At 50.6% G+C, this 21,836-nt stretch overlaps 2 protein-coding genes, 1 long non-coding RNA gene and 1 pseudogene across 10 annotated transcripts; 3 read left to right on the top strand and 1 right to left on the bottom strand.

The window, feature by feature from the left end:
* The first annotated feature begins 1,565 nt into the window (after positions 1-1,565).
* Positions 1,566-3,560, top strand: LOC145505305 (succinate dehydrogenase [ubiquinone] cytochrome b small subunit, mitochondrial pseudogene; annotated as a pseudogene). Its single transcript, XR_014052928.1, has 2 exons — positions 1,566-1,587; positions 2,971-3,560. The product of XR_014052928.1 is annotated as a succinate dehydrogenase [ubiquinone] cytochrome b small subunit, mitochondrial pseudogene (transcript).
* A 741-nt stretch (positions 3,561-4,301) lies between these two features.
* On the bottom strand, positions 4,302-8,411 carry LOC145505857 (uncharacterized). Of its 2 annotated transcripts, XR_014053322.1 has the most exons (5): positions 8,322-8,411; positions 8,147-8,206; positions 6,643-7,249; positions 5,879-6,104; positions 4,302-4,375 (listed from the first exon to the last, which is right to left on the bottom strand). It is a non-coding gene; the product is annotated as an uncharacterized LOC145505857 (long non-coding RNA). The 2 variants fall into 2 exon arrangements; XR_014053321.1 differs by lacking the exon at positions 4,302-4,375 and having other exon boundaries at positions 5,818-6,104.
* Positions 8,054-12,710, top strand: TEKT2 (tektin 2). Of its 6 annotated transcripts, XM_081488940.1 has the most exons (11): positions 8,479-8,586; positions 9,100-9,231; positions 9,753-9,960; positions 10,045-10,170; positions 10,361-10,566; positions 11,101-11,244; positions 11,320-11,434; positions 11,612-11,719; positions 11,834-11,977; positions 12,149-12,228; positions 12,400-12,710. In XM_081488940.1, the coding sequence occupies exons 3-11, from the start codon at positions 9,805-9,807 to the stop codon at positions 12,611-12,613; spliced, it is 1,293 nt and encodes a 430-aa protein (XP_081345066.1). In that variant the 5' UTR covers positions 8,479-8,586; positions 9,100-9,231; positions 9,753-9,804; the 3' UTR covers positions 12,614-12,710. The 6 variants fall into 6 exon arrangements, with proteins under 6 accessions (XP_081345067.1, XP_081345065.1, XP_081345062.1 ...); XM_081488941.1 differs by lacking the exons at positions 8,479-8,586; positions 9,100-9,231 and adding an exon at positions 8,054-8,083; XM_081488939.1 differs by lacking the exons at positions 8,479-8,586; positions 9,100-9,231 and adding an exon at positions 8,110-8,173.
* A 2,936-nt stretch (positions 12,711-15,646) lies between these two features.
* On the top strand, positions 15,647-21,056 carry ADPRS (ADP-ribosylserine hydrolase). Its single transcript, XM_081488902.1, has 6 exons — positions 15,647-15,878; positions 18,041-18,137; positions 18,398-18,605; positions 18,708-18,892; positions 19,565-19,665; positions 20,245-21,056. The coding sequence occupies exons 1-6, from the start codon at positions 15,665-15,667 to the stop codon at positions 20,535-20,537; spliced, it is 1,098 nt and encodes a 365-aa protein (XP_081345028.1). The 5' UTR covers positions 15,647-15,664; the 3' UTR covers positions 20,538-21,056.
* The last annotated feature ends 780 nt before the right edge of the window (positions 21,057-21,836 follow it).

Below are 21,836 nucleotides of genomic sequence, written 5' to 3'. Positions count from 1 at the left end.
ATGAAATGTAAGACAACACTACTGAAATTTTGAAAAACAGCTCTCAACAGTCATGACTGTATGACCTCAGCTATATTACTTCTCATTTCATAATTGAAGTTAATAGACTAAACTCAGAGGTCTGAAGTTGGCAGCCAGTTTCAGTCTGCAGATAATTTTTGTTCAGTGTTGAAAATATTTTTATTGGTTGCTAACATAAGAATTGATGCTTTTGAACTGTGGTGTTGGAGAAGACTCTTGAGAGTCCCTTCGACTGCAAGGAGATCCAGCCAGTCCATCCTAAAGGAGATCAGTCCTGAATGTTCATTGGAAGGGCTGATGTTGAAGCTGAAGCTACAATACTTTGGCCACCTGATGCAAAGAGCTGACTCATTAGAAAAGACCCTGATGCTGGGAAAGATTGAGGGCAGGAGGAGAAGGGGTTGACAGAGGATGAGATGGTTGGATGGCATCACCGACTCAATGGACATGTGTTTGGGTGGACTCTGGGAGTTGGTGATGGACAGGGCAGCCTGGCGTGCTGCCGTTCATGGGGTCGCAAAGAGTCAGACACGACTGAGTGACTGAACTGAACTGACTGAACATTTAAAAAATCAGAAGATCTCACATAAAAATCCCTTCAAAGGTTAAGCGATTCATCGGTTTCACTGTTGCTTCAGAGCCCCTTCACAGCTGCCACGAGGAGAAGCTCAGGAGTGGTTGCCCCCTTTGGATGGAACAGACTCCACAGCCCCCATCACTCTTTGACCAGTCTGCACTGGGCAAATGTTTGACTCAAAGGAACCCTAGCAGGACCTGAGGCCTCCAGCCAAGCAGGAATCCCTATAAGAATGAGCTCCTTACCTAGGAGAAACTCACTACTTGGAAGGATTCCAACCTAAATATTAAAAACTTGTCCCTTCTTTATGTTTACCCTATCTATGTTCTCCAGAACACCAGAGAATTAAGTCTGATGCCATCTTGCTGTTATGTATCCTGCACCCCAGGCTTCCCCCACCTCCATGTCCCCAGACTCTGTGCAACCCTAACAGTAGAGTTTGTGTTCTTGAAGGATCTTGTTACCAATGCTAAAGAAGCACTGGTTATCTTAACTAACAAATGCTGATGGGCTGAGTTTCTTTACCTATGTGTGTCAGCTGTTAAGGTTGACAAATAGAAGAGAATCACTCTAATGTCAGTCTTGCCCCATAACCACTGATAAAAGTTCAGAAAACGTCAATAACTATACCCAGATTCATACACTTAAATGGGGGAAATATGTGTAACAGTGATGCTAAGGCATGCTCTGATAAGTCAGGCTGTAATAAACATAGTGAAAAAGTGAAAGTGTAGTCACTCAGTTGTGTCCAACTCTTTGCAACCTCATGGACTGTAGCCCTCCAGATTCCTCTGTCCATGGAATTCTCCAGGCATGAATACTGGAGTGGGAAGCCTTTCCCTTCCCCAGGGGATCTTCCTGACCCAGGGCTTGAACGCGAGTCTCCTGCCTTGCAGGCAGATGCAGATTCTTTACCGTCCGAGCCACCAGAGAAGCCTGGTAGCATATACAAGTGTCCCAGAAAGTCATGACGGTTATCTCGGCAAAAAGTAATCAACCGATTGCTCTGACTGATTAATAAGGCATGCTGAACTGGACACAGAACAAATCACCAATTCTATTAAAATCCAGCTGCTTGAAACTTTTTTCAGAGAAAGGGTCACTCAGAGCATTACAGTAAGACATACAGAAGTGAGGTGGTCGTCTAGGGAAAATTCCAAGGTGGTTTTTCATTTTTGGAGGGGGGCTGTACATCTTGAACTCTTAAGTTCTCATAGTTTCCATGTTTCAGTCCTTTGATCATTTGACAAATTCTTTGGCTGTTGAGACTTGCAGAGCTTGCAGCTGCTTTAAGGAAATTAATTAGGTTAATCTGTCAGTGCCAAGAGAGGACAGGATCATTTTTACAATGTTTGATAAAATGTTTCTATCATAAAGGACTGGAACTTTAGTTTTTATCTGTTGAAAAAAAAGATGGCTATTTTCCTACTTTGTCACTTTTGTTACTTCTATAATTTCTGCAATCTATAAAGATCTTTGCAATGCCTTTATAGAGCAGCACTTTTCTCATACTATTCTCCATTAAAATATTTTCCTTTAAGAATAATGCTTGGGTTCACTTATTTAAAAAGAAAAGCAGACATATTCATGGCTTATGAATTATGAAACTTTATATGATGTCTGATTCTCAGCTGAAACAAAATGTTAATAGACTTTTTTGCTAACTGACTTCAGAAACAGCCCAGTTCAAAGGTACTTGCAACAGCTAACTGTACAGTATTACTCTTTACTGCAGCATAAACTACTCTTTACTGCTAGGTGGAATTTGCACATTATGTTGCAAAAACCAAAACCAAAAACAACATCGGAATAGTGTCGATGCTTTGCTAAACAGGATTTCAGTCACAACCATCATTTGGATGGTTTTCATTTGTAATTGTTTTTTTAGGCTGTGCTGGGTCTTTGTTGCTGCACAGGCTTTTCTCTAGTGGCATCGCAAGAGCTTCTCATTGAGGAGGCTTCTCTTATTGTGGCGCACAGGCTCTGGGGTGTGTGGGCTTCAGTAGTTGTAGCACATAGGCTCAGTAGTTGTGGCTCCACGGCTCTAGAACACAGGCTCGGTAGTTGTGGCACAGGTACTTAGTTGCTGTGACATGTGGGATCTTCCCAGACCAGGGATCAAACCCGTGTCTCCTGCATTGGCAGGTGGATTCTTTACCACTGAGCCACCAGGGAAGCCCCACTGGTAATATTTTTATACAAATGTAAAATTAAGGTTGCTGAACCATTTTATTAGCTTAATTTTTCTAATTTATTTTTGTCCTCTTACAAAGATTTTAGGTTATAAAAATTTGCCATTTGTGGTATTCCTTTGAATAGTATTTTTTTTTTTACTCTATTGGAAGATGTGTTTTAAATCTTTAATTAAAAAGTATTGCTAGAATCTATCTTAAGAGCCTTTAAAGGAGCGACTCTCTGGTGGCCGAGTGTCCTCTGTGGTGCCTGAGGAGGACAGGCTCTGTTCCTCCAAACACCAGTGGTCAGACCCAGGCATATTTCATTGTTTCTCCAGGACTGACCACCTCTAGGATGGTGTGTGGGATACAGGCTGTTCACCCAGCACGCGGCCACCACTGTGGATTCAAGGTTGCACTCTCCACTGGACTGGTGAGAGGCTTGTCAGTGTTTTGCCCCTAGGCCTACTTCCAGCAGCATATTTGCATCCTTGTCCTGTGATGGACTGGCTGCAGCCCTCCCTCTTCACAGGCACTGGGGCACTGGACAAGTTGTGACTGTGTTTTAGCGGAGGCATCACAGAAAGCTGCCACAGCAGGCTTTTTGGCTCTCAACTTTCACATTTACGGGGCTTTGTTATTTCAGCCATCATGATGTGGGCATCTATAAAGTCATGGCTATGCTATGGAACCTCTGACCTTTCAGACTTAGTATGTTGAGAATTGATTGTACACCTCCTTGCCTCTGCTCTGTCCTGCTACTCAACTCACACTAAGAAGGCGATAACAGATAAAAGTCCATTAGTGAGATAAATCTCTTCTCTTAATCACCTGATTTTTTTTTCAACCTGGTTATTTTGCAACTTTTAAAAATGTATTATTTATTTATTGGCTGCACTGGGTCTTTGTTGCTGTGATCAGGCTCTCTTTAGTTACATTGCATGAGCTTCTGATTGCAGTGGCTTCTCTTGTGGAGTGTGGGCTCAGTAGTGGCCCATGGGCTTAGTTACTCCGTGGCATGTGGGATCTACCCGGACCAGGGATTGAACCTGTGTCCCCTGCTTTGGCAGGCAGATTATTAACCACTGGACCAGTACCTGGTGATTTTTTTTTAAGTATCTCTTTTTTTTAAAAAAGTTTATTTGGCCACATCGGGTCTTACTTGCAGAATACAGAATCTTCGTTGCCTCATGTGGAATCTTTTGCTGTGGTGCGTGGACTCTAGTTATGGCACATGGGCTCAGCAATCGTGGTGTGTGGGCTCAGTTGCCTGAGGCCTGTAGGATCTTAGTTTCCCAGTCAGGGATTGAACCCATATCCCCTGCATTGCAAGGTGAATTCTTTACCACTGGACCATCACGGAGGTCCCCCTGCTTGTTTTTAGAATATAATCTTTGAAGAAAGATTTGAGAGGAATTGTAACCAAGAAATTGTCAGACTGAGTTCTGTATGCTGGGGAGTTATTGGGGTATCTCTCAGCTTCTCATAAGACTTACAGTATAACTAAAGATTACATATGAGCCTTTGCCTTTTAATTTATCAAACTTTTAAAGGGAATTCAGCTTTATTACTCTCAGTATCTGATCAGACTTCGATACTTGTCCTAGGATGGTAGAAAAAGGGAAAGACTGTTAATTCAAGAGTAAAGACTTTGCAAAAAGTTAGGCAGTGTTTAGTTTTTGCAAACTTCCCAGCCCTGTTCAGTTGATACCAGTTACTGATAGTTACATGTCCAAGGGAAATATTAAAATTAGAAATGTTGATATTTCACATTACTGATTTCTAAATCCTAGGAAGAAGAGCCTGGAGATTTTCTGAATACTCTGAATATACAGAAGTTTCATGTAGGGAAGAGGTCCCTTTAGATATGTTTCAGATTGTTACAGATGCTAAACCAAGACTTAATCCTCAAATGTGTTTACTTGCCCTAAAGTAATCTGTCCACAAATATAAAATTATAAGTAATAAGTTGTTGTTCCCTCACTGTGGGAATCTCTAATGTGAAGGTGAATTCTATGAAGATAAAGTCTTTTTTAAAAAATTGCTGTGTAATAAAAATTTATTGTACTCCAAAAAAAGACCCTTTTGGTATTAATTTGAAAATCTGCAGAAATCTTCTCATGTAACACTAAATTGTTGTTGCTTGAAAAACATTTTCACAAAGCTCTAACTTTTCTAAAATAGAAATTTCCAGAGTTTAATAGTAAAATACAATTTTTCTGTCATTTGCCAAGATTAATAAACTATTTAGGACTTAACTTTGACTATCTATGTAAAACAGAAAAATGGTAAACAGGTAAACAGTGGGGGAGGGGGATCTCCAAATTTGTACTTTGTTTTTTCACTTAAGAGGGTAAAAAGGCTGAAACAGAACCACTTTTAAGATGTTCCATTTTACATTTCTGCTTATTGGAAATAACCTGATATTTTAGCATGCCTCCAAATAGAAAAGGATGAATAAAATCATCATTCATCCTCTGAATTGTCTTTATTTTTCCCTTGGATTTAAATTTAATTGAAAACAACCTCACATCAAGACCAAAATAGGAACTACTATTTTGTTAGAAATTGTCCTCTTGAAAGAAAAATAAAAAGAATTTATCTGAACCCTTTCCAGTTAAAAAGTAATTAATAATCACGGAGAAATAATCCAGTATGTAATTGTTTGTAATATCTACAACCATCGAGAAGCACAATAACGTATTTCAGTAGGAAAGACTTGGGAAATGGAGCACCAAGTATACTATATCTGCCTCTAGATGCTGGAAGTGCGCCCTAAAGAAAGATAAGGCTCAGGGAACCACACACCAAGGAAGCTGTGCAAATACACACCTCCAAGAAAGGGTGTGCAGGTGTAACTTCAGCAACTAGATGTGGGGATGGATACCTTAGCAAGATATTTTTCATATTAGAATAAGGTCAGCTGACAAAGTGTTAAGAGACTTTTAAACATGATCCTCAAAAAAAAAAATAAAAAAAAATAAACATGATCCTCTTGAGAAAAAGTATACACTCTGAGGGTCTTAGTCATTGGACTTCACTAAGTAAGGTAATACATGACATTTACTGGGAGGAGAAAATTGAGAGGAACAGAGAAGATACATACCATAACAGATTTTGAGGGGAAAAAAACAACAGCTTGTTATTATCAAAGCACTGCATGTCTCCTGTGGCTAAATCTCAATCACTTAAAGAAGTTACGAGTTCATATTCTTCTGCTTCATGCTTTTGTCTCCACGTTTAAAAAAATAAGTTTCTTCCTTCCTTGTTTACATCTCTAGGATCCGTTTTAATTCATGAGAATTCTGAATGGATAGACACAGTCTTTAAATCTGAAGAGAGAAAGCAGCCAACTGAAGAAGATAACAACGAGACACACGCCAGTCATGGACATGATCTTCCTCCTTATAATGTTCACACGAGAGGTGGCAGCTGTACTTAACAGCACCATTCCCAGGGTAATGCACATATAAAACAGAGAAATCATGTACATTTCTGCTACATACTGCAAGATATACATGTCGTGAATATAATGTGTCTGTCCTGTGTGAGTTTTGCTTTCAGCAAATGGGGCTCCTCGTATATGAATCCACATTTGACCAGATGACATCAAGATCACAAAACACAGAGCTAAAACTGCCCAAAAATTTTTGTTAAAAATAAATGTCCTATTCCATGTCAATACATACACAAGTCCACCGATGAGAGTCAAAGATACCCCTAACTTGAAGGGATAGTAATAATGTATAGGCTGTCTGGTTCTGAAATTGACCATCCATCTCCCAGTTCTCTCAGCTACCCATGTGAACATATGCTGCACAGAGATATCCCTTACTTGGAAATCATAAATGTCATCTGCTGTGAATTTACCTTTAGCGGGAAAATGGAGGACAATTGGACCTCCCGTCACCTGGAGCGTTTCAAAGACCTCAGGGCTTTCATCAAAATCCAGCATAGCAAAAAATACCTTGTTGCTGAATGCACTGGAGAATTGCCAGGAACCTGCCAAGATCTGAAATTCTTCAGTAGCAAGTTTGCATGGTGCACATGATCTAAACCTCCAGAGAGCAGTAAACATTGCAATAACAGAATAGTTTTTTGGCTTTTCTAATACAAAATGGTTGAACATGGCAGCATTCATTCTTATCACTCTGTCTCTCTTAGTCCAGTCCGTCAGCTGTCTGACCTTTTCTTCTAACACCTTCTCTCTCTGGTCAGGATGCGCCGAAGCCTCAGGAGTCATGAACATCAAGGCCGCCACAGTCAGAGATGCGCGCCAAAGCCACCACCATTCTTCCATGTTTCTTCTGGTTATGTTCCCAAATATCTATGCCAACATCCGATCACTTTTTCTCACAATTAATTTGTCCAGGGGTTTATATTTTTCTGTCTTCGTTAATCCTAGTATAAAGAGCTATATCACAAATTTCCATGCATGTCTGGCTTATGAGCCATGTATTAGAGTTTAGAAAATATTCTGTGGAAAAAAATTTTTGTAATTAAAGAAGTCTTGGAAATGTTTCCAACCTCAGTCTCTCTGCAGAGTTCCAGACTCACATTTCTTTCTGCTAGACTGCAGTACCGGATCCACGACAATCACCTCAAACTACTCAAAAACCAACCTCATCATCCCCTTGCCTACCAAGCCCTGGGTTCTCTAACCTCTCTTCCCTCTGTGACTCGACCCCCCCACCCCACTGCTGTTTTAAAACTGAGGAATCCTCTTGGACTCCTCTCTTATCCTCCATCTATCAAACCTGAACTTAGCCTCTGGAGCAGACGGCCTGAGTTTGGATCCGGGCTCTACCACTTAGCCATGTGACCCTGGGCACAGGGTTCCTCACTTCTCTGAGCCTGTTTCTTCGCCGGTAAGACGGTGGTGGTCAGAGCACCCACCTCCTAGGATCTTTCTGTGCAGCCCTCCGAAGAGTAGCGGGCGGGCAAGCTAAGGCTGGCATCCCTGCCACCCTCTTGCCCAGCGCCACCACTAGAGGCAGTGTGGAGTCGCAACTGAGAGAAGATAGACCCGGGGACCAAACTTTCCGTCCTCGCCCGGCTCTTTAGTTGCTGGCGAAAATGGGGTAATGCCTGCCTCACCTATTAGTTATGTACATTAACGATCAACATTTTCCAATGCCTAAAACGGTACTGGCACAGTTGCATTTTCCCCCCCTCCTTTTAGAAGAAATGGTTGAATTGTGAGCATTGCTACTTCCAAAACCTCAGTGACCTCTCCCAGGGACGTGCTCTCTCCTAATACGACGATCATTCCTTTTATGACGTTAAGCAGATGATGAAATTGTTGGCAAAGGTAGGATCAAAAGAACGTGTGCAAATAGTATTAAATATATACACATTCTGGAAGGATACCTACTGGGGAGTGAGCCTGAGGATGACTTCGGTACTTTTTTTTTTTGCCATGTTGGTGGGTGACCTTTATCAAAATAGAAATGGTTAACTTGTCAATGAAGTGAGCGCCGTATCCTGACGCCCTCCCCCTCCTCGCTGCACCTCCCGCAGCGGCAGCCCAGCCGCCGGCCCTTTCCTACCCGGAAGGCCTCTGGGCCCCAAAGCCGCCGCCGCCGCCCCAAGGTGGCCAAGCTAAACAGGCGGGCGGAGGTAAACGGCGCGCGGAGAGCGGGGTGCCTAGCAACCGGGGTGCCTAGCAACCGGGGGCGCTTAACAGAGAAGCTGGCCAAGGGAGGCGGAAGTGCCAGCGGGGAAGGAGGTGAGGGGACGAGGGGACCGGGCTGGCGGGGGCGGGGTGCTCACGCCCAGGGCCGAACTCCCTCCCGCTCCTTTCTTCGTGCCGGGGTAGTAATATAAACTAAAGATGACTCTCCTGGGAGAGGACGGGAGGGGTTGGGCTGGGAACCAGACAGAGCCCGGCTCCTCCAGCGGGGATCGCTCACTGCCCCCTCTCCTCCTCCTCCAGTAGAGGGCGGAGAGAGGGAACGTGACGGCCAGGTGGGGAGGGGACCAGCGCCCCCACCCCCAATTCCCCAGAGCCAACTTGTAGCCCCCGGCGAAACTAGCCTGTCTTTTCCAGACGGAGAACAGGGCTCCTTCTCTTAGATCCCTCAGGATCTTGTCCCAAAGCTAGGGCAGGGAAAGAAAAGAAAATCCACAGGACTTGGTTGCTGCAAGTAGGGGTGGAAATTGGATTAAGGTCTATTTTTCTTGCTACCCAGGGCTTCCCTGGGCTTCCCCGGGTGGCTCAGACGGTAAAGAATGCGCCTGCAGTGCAGGAGACCCGGGTTCGGAGCCTGGGTGGGGACGATCCCCTGGAGAGGGAATGGCTACCCACTCCAGTATTCTTGTCTGGAGAATTCCATGGACAGAACATCCTGGCGGGCTACAGTCCGTGGGATCACAAAGAGTCGGACAAGACTGAGCGACTAACAGTAGGGCTTCCTTGATGGTTCAGCGGTAAAGAATCAGCCTTCCAGTGCAGGAGAGGCAAGTTCAATTCCTGGGTCAGGAAGATCCCCTGGAGAAGGAAATGGCAACCCACTCCAGTATTCTTGCCTGGGAAACCCCATGGACAGAGGAGACCTCATTGACAGAGGGCTATGCTCCATGGGGTTGCAACAAGTCAGACCAGACTTAGCGACTAAGCAGCAACAATTCCTGCTAAACAACAACGATTCCTGCTACCCACCCACTCTGCCAGCCCCACTAAGCACTTGGTCTAACATACACACCCAGAGGGACCCCATTATCCCCTTTCACCTGCTCCAGGGTGAAGGTGCCACAGTAAGGTAAGGGTGCCACAGTTTGTGTCTGTGGATGGATGGGTGGGAGAAAACTTACTTAATGCCTCAGACAAAGTTGAATGTAGGGAGAGCGGTTCCCAAGCAGGCTTCTGGAAGGAAGGGGATTGAAGCAAAATGGACAGGAGCATGTCCTTTAGAGGGGCTGAAGCCCAGAAGAGGCTCTCCTGAGTGGTCTCCTGCCACCTTGTTCGCCCCCTCCTGCAGAGTTAGGTGTCCTGGAACGGGCCTGGGGGCCTGACCCTTCAGCACCTGAGCCATGGCCACGCTGAGCATCAAGCCCAGTCCACGCTTCCGGTTGCCGGACTGGCAGACCAACAGCTACTTGTTGTCCACCAATGCCGAGCGCCAGCGAGATGCCTCACACCAGATCCGCCAGGAGGCCCGGGTCCTCCGCAATGAGACCAACAACCAGGTTGGGAGGCCGGAGCCCAGCTGGGTAGCAAAGGGATAGCCCCCAGCCCCCGACAGCCTCTTTATCTGTGTCTATCTCTTCCAGACCATTTGGGATGAACATGATAATAGGACCCGGCTGGCAGAGAGGATCGATACTGTCAACCGATGGAAGGAGATGCTGGACAAGTGTCTGACAGATTTAGATGCTGAGATCGACGCCCTGGCACAGGCAGGGAGCCAGGGCAGGGTGCCAGGAGACCCTACTGCAGGGACGACCTCCTCTCCTTGCCCTCTTTCGGGTCTGGGTATTTGGTGGCTTGTCCATCTGAGGCACTCACTGTCCCCTTGGCTAAAGTGGTGATGAGAGCTGCTTCCCAGTGGGATGGCCTCACCAGCCCCCTGTGCCCTCTCTCTTCTAGATGAAAGAGTCAGCGGAGCAAAATCTGCAGGCCAAGAACCTGCCTCTGGATGTGGCAATTGAATGCCTGACCCTGCGGGAGAGTCGGCGAGACATTGATGTGGTGAAGGACCCCGTGGAGGAGGAGCTACACAAAGAGGTGGAGGTCATTGAGGCCACCAAGAAGGCCTTGCAACAAAAGATCAGCCAGGCTTTTGAGAAGCTCTTGTAAGAGAAAGACACGGCATTCTCATGTTCCCCTGCCCTGGGAGGCTGTGTTTTCAACGCAGAACCTGTGTATCATGGGAAGCTAGTCACTGGTTCTCAGGCTGCCTTCTGCCCCTGCTGTGCCCATAGCAGAAACCACTCACTCACTGATCGTAGCACTTTTTGCACCACCTGGACATGGTCTCAGAATACTTCTCGTGACACTGTTCTCGGCAGCCGTTATCTATTGATTGAAACATGAAGGATGAATCCATTTGCCATCATCCCTGACTTTCTGGGCACATGAGCCATGTGGGTGTAGCTATTTAAGAGTGCCCTGTGGGTGTGTACAAGCATTTGGGTGCCCTAATTTTGTCTGTAGGGGGCTCATCCAGCTGTGCTCATACAGCTGTCTTTGTCTCAACTGCAGCAGCAGCCCCTCTGTCACCTCAGCTTTCCCATCCCTCCCTGTCCCTTCAGTACCAGGGTTGGGGGCTGTGTTCCGGGGCTGCCTTGGAGGGGTGGTTCAGTGATCCAGTCTCTTCTGCCCCCCAGCCTCCTGCAGGAAGCCCGACAGCAGCTCAACTCTGACCATCGTGGCAAAATGGAGACCCTGGACATTGACAGAGGCTGCCTCTCTCTCAACCTCACGTCCCCGAACATCTCTCTGAAGATCAATCCCACACGTGTCCCCAATGGGTAAGAAGGACGTTTCACTCCCTCTCTCTTCCTCCCCGCAGAGGCCATGCTCTTACTATTTCCTGCCGCCTACAGCTCCACCACACTCCAGCAGTGGGATGACTTCAGTCGGTTCAACAAGGACCGGGGAGAGGCTGAGATGAAAGGGGCCATCGAGCTGAGGGAGGCCATCGCCCTCACTATTGCCAAGGTGAGGCACCCCCCCCCCCACCTCGATCCTCCGTGGCTAAGAGCTGGCCCCAGCGGGCACTCACAAGCCCTTGTCTTTCGGTCCCTGTCTTATGGCATCCCTCCCCGCACCTGAGCGACATCCTCAGGTGGCCAGAGCTTATTCCCTCCCTTTGCCCTGCCTACTTCCTGTCCTCAGACCAACAACGAACTGGAAGCCCAGAGGGTTGCCACGGAATTCGCCTTCAGGAAGCGGCTGCGGGAGATGGAGAAACTGTACAGTGAGCTCAAGTGGCAAGAGAAGAATGTGAGCCTTCTCCGCTTAGTCTCCTGGGGCGTGGACTTCCGGCTGTGAGATGAGCCCTGCCAGGAAGCCCCGGACTGGGTGACCAGGTGGAGACTGGGTGCTCTGTCCCCGCAGACCTTGGAGGAGATTGCCGAGCTGCAGGAGGACATCTGGCACCTGGAGGAGGACCTGCGCAGAAAGTTACAGAACCTGAAGCTGTGCCACACCCGGCTAGAGGCCAGGACCTACCGGCCCAATGTGGAACTCTGCAGGGACCAGGTGAGAGGGCACCCCAGAGGGGCACAAGCCCCCTGCTAAGGTTCCGCAGGATGACTCACTCTCTGGTGGAGCAGGGGTGCTGGCAGAGGGCAGTAACCACCCCCTCCCGGCCCGTGGGCAGAAGACTAGTATGGCTGACCTGGGACTCCCAACCTGCCCCTCTGCCTCCAGGCACAGTACGGCCTCACCGACGAGGTTCACCAGTTAGAGGCAACCATTGCTGCCCTGAAGCAGAAGCTGGCGCAGGCACAGTAGGTCTAGGGAGCGGGCAGGAGGGGCGGGGAGATACACCCCACCACTGGGGTCCCTGGCTGCCTGCAGGCTTCCCTGCTGGCTTCCTGGCTCAAGGCTGGTGAGCTCAGTCAGCCCTGAGTTCTCAGCCTCCTGCCGGGGGCAGTGGGCTGTTAATCCCTGCTCCCCAGGGACGCTCTGGATGCCCTGTACAAGCACCTGGCCCGGCTGCAGGCTGACATCGCCTGCAAGGCCAACTCCATGCTGTTGGACACCAAGTGCATGGACACCCGTCGGAAGCTGACTGTGCCTGCTGAGAAGTTTGTGCCCGAGGTGGACACCTTCACCCGCACCACAAACCGCACCCTGAGTCCACTCAAAACCTGCCAGCTGGAGCTGACCTAGGGAGAGGGCTGAAGGAGGAGAGGAAGGCTGGTGGAAAATGGAAGGGGATGGGGGAGCGGAGAGAACGAATCTAATAAAGGTCGGGGTTCTCAGTCCAGAGGGTTCTCTGCTCCCCCTGCATGTAGCCAGCCGGGGAGAGGGCTCTTGACCCTCCTGTGCATGGAGGTGCAAAGATGGGAAACACCATCTCTAAGGCCAGCACCCTTGGACTCCAGCAGTGTGACCTCTAACTAGCTCTGCCCCCTCTCCATACCTAGAGGAGGCCCAGACGGGGTGACGGGGAGGGCCTGAGTAGGGACCACCAGCGGAGAGCTGGCCGACTGTGTAGGGGAGGGGGGCAGTGGCCCAAAGGCCTGGCTCAGCGCCCAGCTCTCCAGGACCCTTCAGTGGCCCACCGGCCGGCTGTGACGCCCTTTACACGTCCGGGGAAAAGTGAAAGTGTCCGTTGCGCATGAATTGTAGCCCACCAGGCTCCTCTGTTAAGTTGTTCCCCATAAGCACCTTCTCTGGAGAAGGGAATGGCAATCCACTTCAGTATTCTTGCCTGGAGAATCCCTTGGGCAGAGGAGCCTGGCGGGCTACAGTCCGTGGGGTCGCAAAGAGTCGGACACGACTGAGCAACTAACACACACACACACACACACACACACACACACACACACACTCTCCTCTGTCCATGGAACTGAGCGACTAACACACACACACACACACACACACTCCTCTGTCCATGGAATTCTACACACACACACACACACACACTCCTCTGTCCATGGAATTCTACACACACACACACACACACTCCTCTGTCCAAGGAATTCTCCACACACACACACACACACTCCTCTGTCCAAGGAATTCTCCAGGCAAGGATACTAGCGTACACACACACACACACACACACACACACACACACACACACACACTCTCCTCTGTCCATGGAACTGAGCGACTAACACACACACACACACACACACTCCTCTGTCCATGGAATTCTACACACACACACACACACACACTCCTCTGTCCATGGAATTCTCCACACACACACACACACACTCCTCTGTCCAAGGAATTCTCCAGGCAAGGATACTAGCGTACACACACACACACACACACACACACACACACACACACACTCTCCTCTGTCCACGGAACTGAGCGACTAACACACACACACACACACACACACACACTCCTCTGTCCATGGAATTCTACACACACACACACACACACTCCTCTGTCCAAGGAATTCTCCACACACACACACACACACTCCTCTGTCCAAGGAATTCTCCAGGCAAGGATACTAGCGTACACACACACACACACACACACACACACACACACACTCTCCTCTGTCCACGGAACTGAGCGACTAACACACACACACACACACACACACACACTCCTCTGTCCATGGAATTCTACACACACACACACACACACACACACACACACACTCCTCTGTCCATGGAATTCTACACACACACACACACACACTCCTCTGTCCAAGGAATTCTCCACACACACACACACACACTCCTCTGTCCAAGGAATTCTCCAGGCAAGGATACTAGCGTACACACACACACACACACACACACACACACACACACACACACACACTCTCCTCTGTCCATGGAACTGAGCGACTAACACACACACACACACACACACTCCTCTGTCCATGGAATTCTACACACACACACACACACACACTCCTCTGTCCATGGAATTCTCCACACACACACACACACACTCCTCTGTCCAAGGAATTCTCCAGGCAAGGATACTAGCGTACACACACACACACACACACACACACACACACACACACACTCTCCTCTGTCCACGGAACTGAGCGACTAACACACACACACACACACACACACACACTCCTCTGTCCATGGAATTCTACACACACACACACACACACTCCTCTGTCCAAGGAATTCTCCACACACACACACACACACTCCTCTGTCCAAGGAATTCTCCAGGCAAGGATACTAGCGTACACACACACACACACACACACACACACACACACACTCTCCTCTGTCCACGGAACTGAGCGACTAACACACACACACACACACACACACACACTCCTCTGTCCATGGAATTCTACACACACACACACACACACACACACACACACACTCCTCTGTCCATGGAATTCTACACACACACACACACACACTCCTCTGTCCAAGGAATTCTCCACACACACACACACACACTCCTCTGTCCAAGGAATTCTCCAGGCAAGGATACTAGCGTACACACACACACACACACACACACACACACACACACTCTCCTCTGTCCACGGAACTGAGCGACTAACACACACACACACACACACACACACACTCCTCTGTCCATGGAATTCTACACACACACACACACACACACACACACACACACTCCTCTGTCCATGGAATTCTACACACACACACACACACACACACACACACTCCTCTGTCCATGGAATTCTACACACACACACACACACACTCCTCTGTCCAAGGAATTCTCCAGGCAAGGATACTAGCATACACACACACACACACACACACACACACACACACTCCTCTGTCCATGGAATTCTACACACACACACACACACACACCTCTGTCCATGGAATTCTACACACACACACACACACACACACACACACACTCCTCTGTCCATGGAATTCTACACACACACACACACACACACACACTCCTCTGTCCATGGAATTCTCCAGGCAAGGATACTGGCGTGGGTTGCCATTTCCTTCTCCAGAGGATCTTCCCGATAAGATGGTAAAGAATGCTGGTGGATTCTTTACCATCTGAGGCACCGGGGAAGCCCTTACAAGTCGGGGAAACGCGGGCTAAAGACAGAGGCCGGGCCCTACCTGACCAGGGCTGCGGGACCGCCCCTCGTCTCCCGCGGGGGGCGCTGCGACTCCGGGCCGCGGGGCGGCGCTGTGGGGCCGGGGACGCCGCGCAGTGGGGGCGCGAGCCCGCCGCGCCGGAAGTGGCGGCGAGTCGGCGCGGATGGCGGCGGCGGCAGCGATGACGGCGGCGGGCTGCGGAGGGGCTGGGGCGGCCCGCTCCCTCTCCCGCTTCCGAGGCTGCCTGGCGGGCGCGCTACTCGGGGACTGCGTGGGCGCCGTCTACGAGGCGCGCGACACCGTTGACCTGACGTCAGTCCTGCGTCAGGTCCAGGATTTGGAGCCGGACCCCGACTCGCCCGGGAGCGCGCGGACAGGTGGGCGGGGCCGGGCGCCGCGGGCACCCGGGGCTCGGCGAGGGACTCGGGCAGGGAGGGGACCGCGGCCGGAGGGCCCAGATCTGCACGACTCGGGGATACCTCGGACTCAGCGTGTCCAGGATCCAAGCCCCGTGTTCACATATCTCGCCCCGAACATTCGCCGTCTCGGGGCTCGGCTGCACAGTCCTCCCAGCCGTGCACGCCACGCCTAGATTGCGCCTACTCCAGTACTTAACACCTCTGCCAGTTTCACCCGTTTTACCCTAGTCTCTCAGAACATTGCACCACCAGACCATCTCCACGCAGCTGGAGTGCATTTCTGAGAACAGATCTTATGGAGGCCTCCCCGCGCCTGAATCTCTGCAGTAGTTGTCCATTACCGTTAGGACAGAGCCACGCTCGTTAAAGTACCCTACTTGGCCTGCCCTCGCCTACGGTTCCAGTTCCATCTTATAGCACCCTTGGCTTTGCTTTCTGCGCTGCGCTTCCTGGCACTTCGTGCCTCCTCTAGCTCCCTTGCATGTACTGCGGTCCCTTTGCCTGTAAAGCTCTCTTCCCTCAGCCTCTCCCGCCCCTGTGCAGTCAACTCATCACTCAGAACTCAGTGCAGTGTCATGGCTGAGGACGATTCTTCTGGGAGATCACGTAGAATAGTAAGGAGAAGGAGCCACACCCAGAAACCTGGAGAAAGAAAAGGAGCTACAGAAGGAAAAAGTTTATTGGAGGAGAAGCAGGGGAGGTGTGTTACAATAAAACTCAGGAATTTCAAGATGAAGACACAGGTTACTGATGTGAGGTTAGAGGGAAGTTAAGTTGGGGGAAGTCTAGATTTAGGAAAACACTGTCAGTAGAAGGTTGAACCCTGGAAGTTGTATTTCAGTGGGTTTAGGAGGGAATGAAAAAGGAGTCCTCAAGACTCAGTTCCTCTCCTGATTCAGGTCTGCGTTCTTTTGGGTGGGCTTCAGTCTGGCAGACCCTTCCCATGGGGTAGCCCTCAGCAGCTCCTAGCTCAGCATCTCCAGCAGAGGAAGTTTCTCTTTGTAGAAGCCCCAGCAGAAGTCTCAGATGGTCTCGCTGGCCTGTCTTAGGTCAGCCGTGCATCCCTGAACCAGGGCACGGGATGTGCTTTTGGCTGGGCTAGAGGTTGCATTGGCTCCATCTCCTATCATCTGGGCTGGGAGTGGGAGAGAAATGGTTCCCTGGGGGGAAACTGGGTGCCAGGGGCCAGTTGAATGGAGCCTGGGTTCTGCTGCATCACAGAGGGAGAAGTTGAGACAAAGGAAAGGCAAGGTCCCCCGGGAACTAGGCAGGGGGTAGACTGCAGGAGAGACCCGGTGCCTCTGATGGGAGACTGGAGCGTGTGGCTGCAAGTGGGAACCTGTAGGCCTCTCTTGCTGGTAAAGTAGAGAGTGGGGGCCTCCTGAGAGTGAAAGGGAAAGAGAGGGCAGGGTTGGGGCTTGGGATACACAGAGTGGGGGGGGGCTGGCGGGTGAGGGCAGATGTCAGATGTGAGGAATAAGAAGGGGTTCATTAGGGAGTGTGCTTTGCTCTCTGCAGCTGTGTCTTCAGATAAAAGCAAGTCCTTGTTCCTAGCTGGCTTATAGCTTGAGAAGCTATCAAAACCGGTGATGTGTGTTACAAGTGCCAGGGCAGAAGACCGGGCACTTAGAGGATGGAGAGGAGGCGGGTGGAGGGAGATGAGCAGCCCCAGCTGGGAAGGACTTGACCCAGGCTCCAGGATTGGTTCTGAGGAGGTGGAGGGGAACAGCAGGATATAAGCTGGTTAAGGAAGGAAGGGCTTCAAATGGCCATGGCAGTGAATTTGGACCTCATCTTGAAGGCGAGAGCCAGCCATCTGAGCAGGAGAGTGTGATGAGGAAAGTGATGCTCTGCTCTTAGGAAGAATTTTTTGGCAGCACATATAGGCCAGGTTGCAGGGTGGGGAAGACACGGGAGATCTGAAATCAGCAGGACATGTGACCAACTCAGAATATGGAACTGCCGAAAATCCCATGGCTGAGAGCCCAGGAAACTGGATGGGAGTGAGAGGCTGACCTGAGGCCTTCTGGAAGTAGTAGATGAAAAGAATGAGCAGGAGGCCACAGCCGCCACCCTCGAGCCCTGCAGCTCCATCTCTGCCCCCCGCCCTGTCCCTGCAGAAGCATTGTGCTACACAGATGACACAGCCATGGCCAGGGCGCTGGTGCAGTCCCTGCTGGCCAAGGAGGCCTTCGACGAGGTGGACATGGCTCACAGGTGAGGGCAGTGGTCCCAGGGTGAGGCCAAGCAGGTGGGCGGAGTTATTGCACCCCTTGACCAGTGCAGCGATGTCCGTGCATGCCATGACACCCTCCCCAAAACCCTGCAGCAGGACACCATCTCTTGGACTGCTGCAGCTTCCCAAACTAGAAGTGACAGCTCCAGGATTCCTCTTTTCCCAAACCAGCCAGGTTTCTTCTCTCCCAGCCATGGCAGGCATCTCTTAAATTGTGATCCTGTGGCCTTCTCGCCCCTAGGTTTGCTCAGGAGTATAAGAAGGACCCTGACCGGGGTTACGGTGCTGGAGTGATCACTGTCTTCAGGAAGCTCCTAAGCCCCAAATGCCGGGATGTCTTTGAGCCTGCCCGCGCCCAGTTTAATGGCAAAGGTTCCTACGGCAATGGGGGTGCCATGCGGGTGGCCGGCATCTCCCTGGCCTATAGCAGCATCCAGGATGTGCAGAAGGTATAGTCCGGGCGGGCTGGCTTCTGGGCCCTCTCATCCCTCCCTCCTCCACAGCCTGGGTGCCATGACCACAGGTCTTCACCTCTCTTGCCTTTGCCCTAGTTTGCCCGGCTCTCGGCCCAGCTGACACACGCCTCCTCCCTGGGTTACAACGGTGCCATCCTGCAGGCCCTGGCTGTGCACCTGGCCTTGCAGGGTGAGTCGTCCAGTGAGCACTTCCTCGAACAGCTCCTGGGCCACATGGAAGAGCTGGAGAGTGATGCCCAGTCCATGTTGGATGCCAGGGAGTGAGTAGGCGGGCTGGGGGGCGTGTCTGTTGTGCATGTGTATGCTGGCGGGGTGGCATTGCCTCAAGCAGAAGCCACCTTTTTTAAAATATGTATTTATTAAATATGTATTACTACTTATTAATACACGTTACTACTTATTTAATACTTATTTAATGAATACGGATGTTTCTATAAGTATTAACTTTTAATAAATATTAAGTATTATTAATTTGAATATTAATGTTAATAATATTATATGCGCCAGGTCTTAGTGGCGGCAAGAGGGATCTTCGATCTTCCTTGCGGCGTGCGGGATCTTTAGTTGCAGCCTCTGAACTCTTAGTTAACGGCATGTGGGATCTAGTTCCCTGACCAAGGATTAAACCCAGGCCCCCTGCATTGGGAGTGCGCAGTCTTAGCCACTGGACCACCTGGGAAGTCTCTGAAACCTTCCTTCTTTAATTGCAGGTCCTAAGGAGGGGTGGGAAGAGCCCTTTGCCTGGGCTGTGCTTCAGGGCTCTCTGGGTCCCAGAGAACAAACCAGCCAGCTCCCACCCAGCCCTTCCCACTTCTTGCCCTGGCACCTGTACCTGGGTGTCAGCCTGACCACATCCCTGCCCCACCCTTCCCTATCCTGCCTTCTCCACCCTGCCGGCTCCAACCTCCCTGCGATCTTGCCCCCATCCACAGGTTGGGCATGGAGGAGCGTCCGTACTCCAGCCGGCTGAAGAAGATCGGGGAGCTTCTAGAGCAGGACTCAGTGACCAGAGAGGAGGTGGTGTCTGAGCTAGGTGGGTAGCCTCCTGCCCCCCACCCGTCATCCTTCAGGGTTAGTCTTGGGCTCGTGTATGGGATGGGAGGGGTGCCTGGAGTCACTCCTGCCACCATCACACTTGCTGGGGCTGCTGTAACAGGAGCACCATACTCTGGAGGGTCCTTGGCAGGCTGTGAGCACAGCACCTTCTTCTCTAGGACAACAGCACCCTCAACCTGCAACATCCAGAAATGGCAGCTGGCCGCTAGCTGATTTTACGGCTAACGGTGATAACTGATGTTTATTCATACAGCATCTTTACTGTGTTTTGGGCACTATGCAGAGTGCTTTACCTTTAGGATATTATTTCACACTCACACACCAGCCCTGTGAAAGTTCCTAACTTTAGTCCCTCTCTGCACGTGGAGCCAAAGCCAAGATACAGGAATCACACAGTCAATAGGTGGGCAAGCCGAGATTTAAACCCAGGCTGTGACCCTAATCCCAGCCCAACTTGAAGCCGAGAGGGTTGACTTGTGACAAGTGGCAGGAAACTTGGGGACACCATGGGGCACAGGAATAGGGATCAAGTTCCCATATTGTGGCCTCCCCACAGGGAATGGCATTGCTGCCTTTGAATCTGTGCCCACTGCCATCTATTGCTTCCTGCGCTGCATGGAGCCCGACCCCGAGATCCCCTCTGCCTTCAACAGCCTCCAAAGGACTCTCGTCTATTCCATCTCGCTTGGTGGGGACACGGACACCATTGCCACCATGGCCGGGGCCATCGCTGGCGCCTACTATGGGATGGAACAGGTACCAGAGAGCTGGCAGCAAAGCTGTGAGGGCTACGAGGAGACAGACGTCCTGGCCCAGAGCCTGCACCGGGTCTTCCAGAAGAGTCTGTGAGGGCCTCAGCTGCTGGGGCCCTGCCACGTGCAGCAGGACCAGCTACAGCTCACATTGGAAACCCTGGGCATCCTCGGGCTCGGCTCCCTACTTCGGTCTTCCTGCCGCGTGGGCAGAGTGCACCTTGGGGGCCAGAGTCTATTCTGGGGAGAGACAGGTGCCTTCTGGTACCGGGTTCCTGCCTTCTGCAGAGCCTCGGTGCTCCTGGCTCCTCAGTCAGACATGAGGGACCAGGGCAGGTTTTATTTTGGAGTGTTATTTGTGGCGTTTTCCTTGATTATCTAGGACATGGGATTTGGGGAGGTGGAAATGATCTGCAGCATCATTTCTCCTTGTCGGGATTTAGCCAGTTTGCCAGAAGCCTGTCTTTGGGCCCCGGGTGCCCAGTTTATATGGATCAGGAGGTGGGCATGTGGATCTAGCCAGTCGAAATGCACATCTGGCGCTTGGCCATTGTGGGTCTTGTGAACAGCTTCCAGAGAAGATCAAAGAGCAATAAACAGTTTTTGGTAAGTCCCACCACTGTTTCTTGTGTTTCTCTTCCACGATGGACGGATTCTTCCCCTTACCTTGACCTTCTGTGCCTAGCACCTCTCTATCTGAGCCTCACTCTTAGGAGCCAGGGACCCACCTGCTGGGTGGTGGAGGCAAATTCCTCCAGTTGTCTGGCCAGGAACAGAGCAGGCATAGTTTGGTGCTTTTTCCTGTTGGAGATCCCTCAGAGTGGCCCAGGCAGTGGGCAGGAAGAAGTCAGATATTTCCGCTCTTAGAGAACCTGACTTATTAATAGGTTGCCCCCTAGATAGGACCCAGGCCCCACTGGACCAGGAACCAGAACCCTGTAGGAGGGTGTAAAGGGAACTTTGGGTCACCAGATTGCTGACCTTTAGGTAATGGGGGGGCCTCACTCTGCATCTTGGGCCTCCATCAAGGGCCTCGGCCTGCTGGGAAGGTTTACACACCATCCATTTTGAAGAAAGGAAAATGGAAATGGAGAAGGCACGTCCCCTTAAACTTGAGGGCTGTTCCAGCCTCGGTGGAGATCTATACCCAGCCCTGCAGCTAGCCTGAGGTTTTAAGATTGTTGAGCATGTCTGCTTTCAGTCAAGATGGAGTTCCTCCAGGCTGGGGAAAACCCCAGGACTTCTCAGTGCCTGGACTGGCCTCAGGTCTGTGGTCCAGGCCCCCAGCATGCGACAGGCTGTGGGGCAGGTGCTTTCTCCCAGGGCTCCCCAAGCCCTGCCTTCCCCCTTGGGCCTGGCACCAGCCCCGCCCACAGGAGCAGAGATCCCTGATTTC

Source organism: Giraffa tippelskirchi, chromosome 5 (assembly GCF_054371585.1).
Source record: "Giraffa tippelskirchi isolate mGirTip1 chromosome 5, T2T-mGirTip1v1.2.pri, whole genome shotgun sequence".
In the NCBI taxonomy this organism is placed as follows: domain Eukaryota; kingdom Metazoa; phylum Chordata; class Mammalia; order Artiodactyla; family Giraffidae; genus Giraffa; species Giraffa tippelskirchi.
Note: the sequence above shows the minus strand (reverse complement) of the source record. Positions and strands in the feature narration are given on the sequence as shown.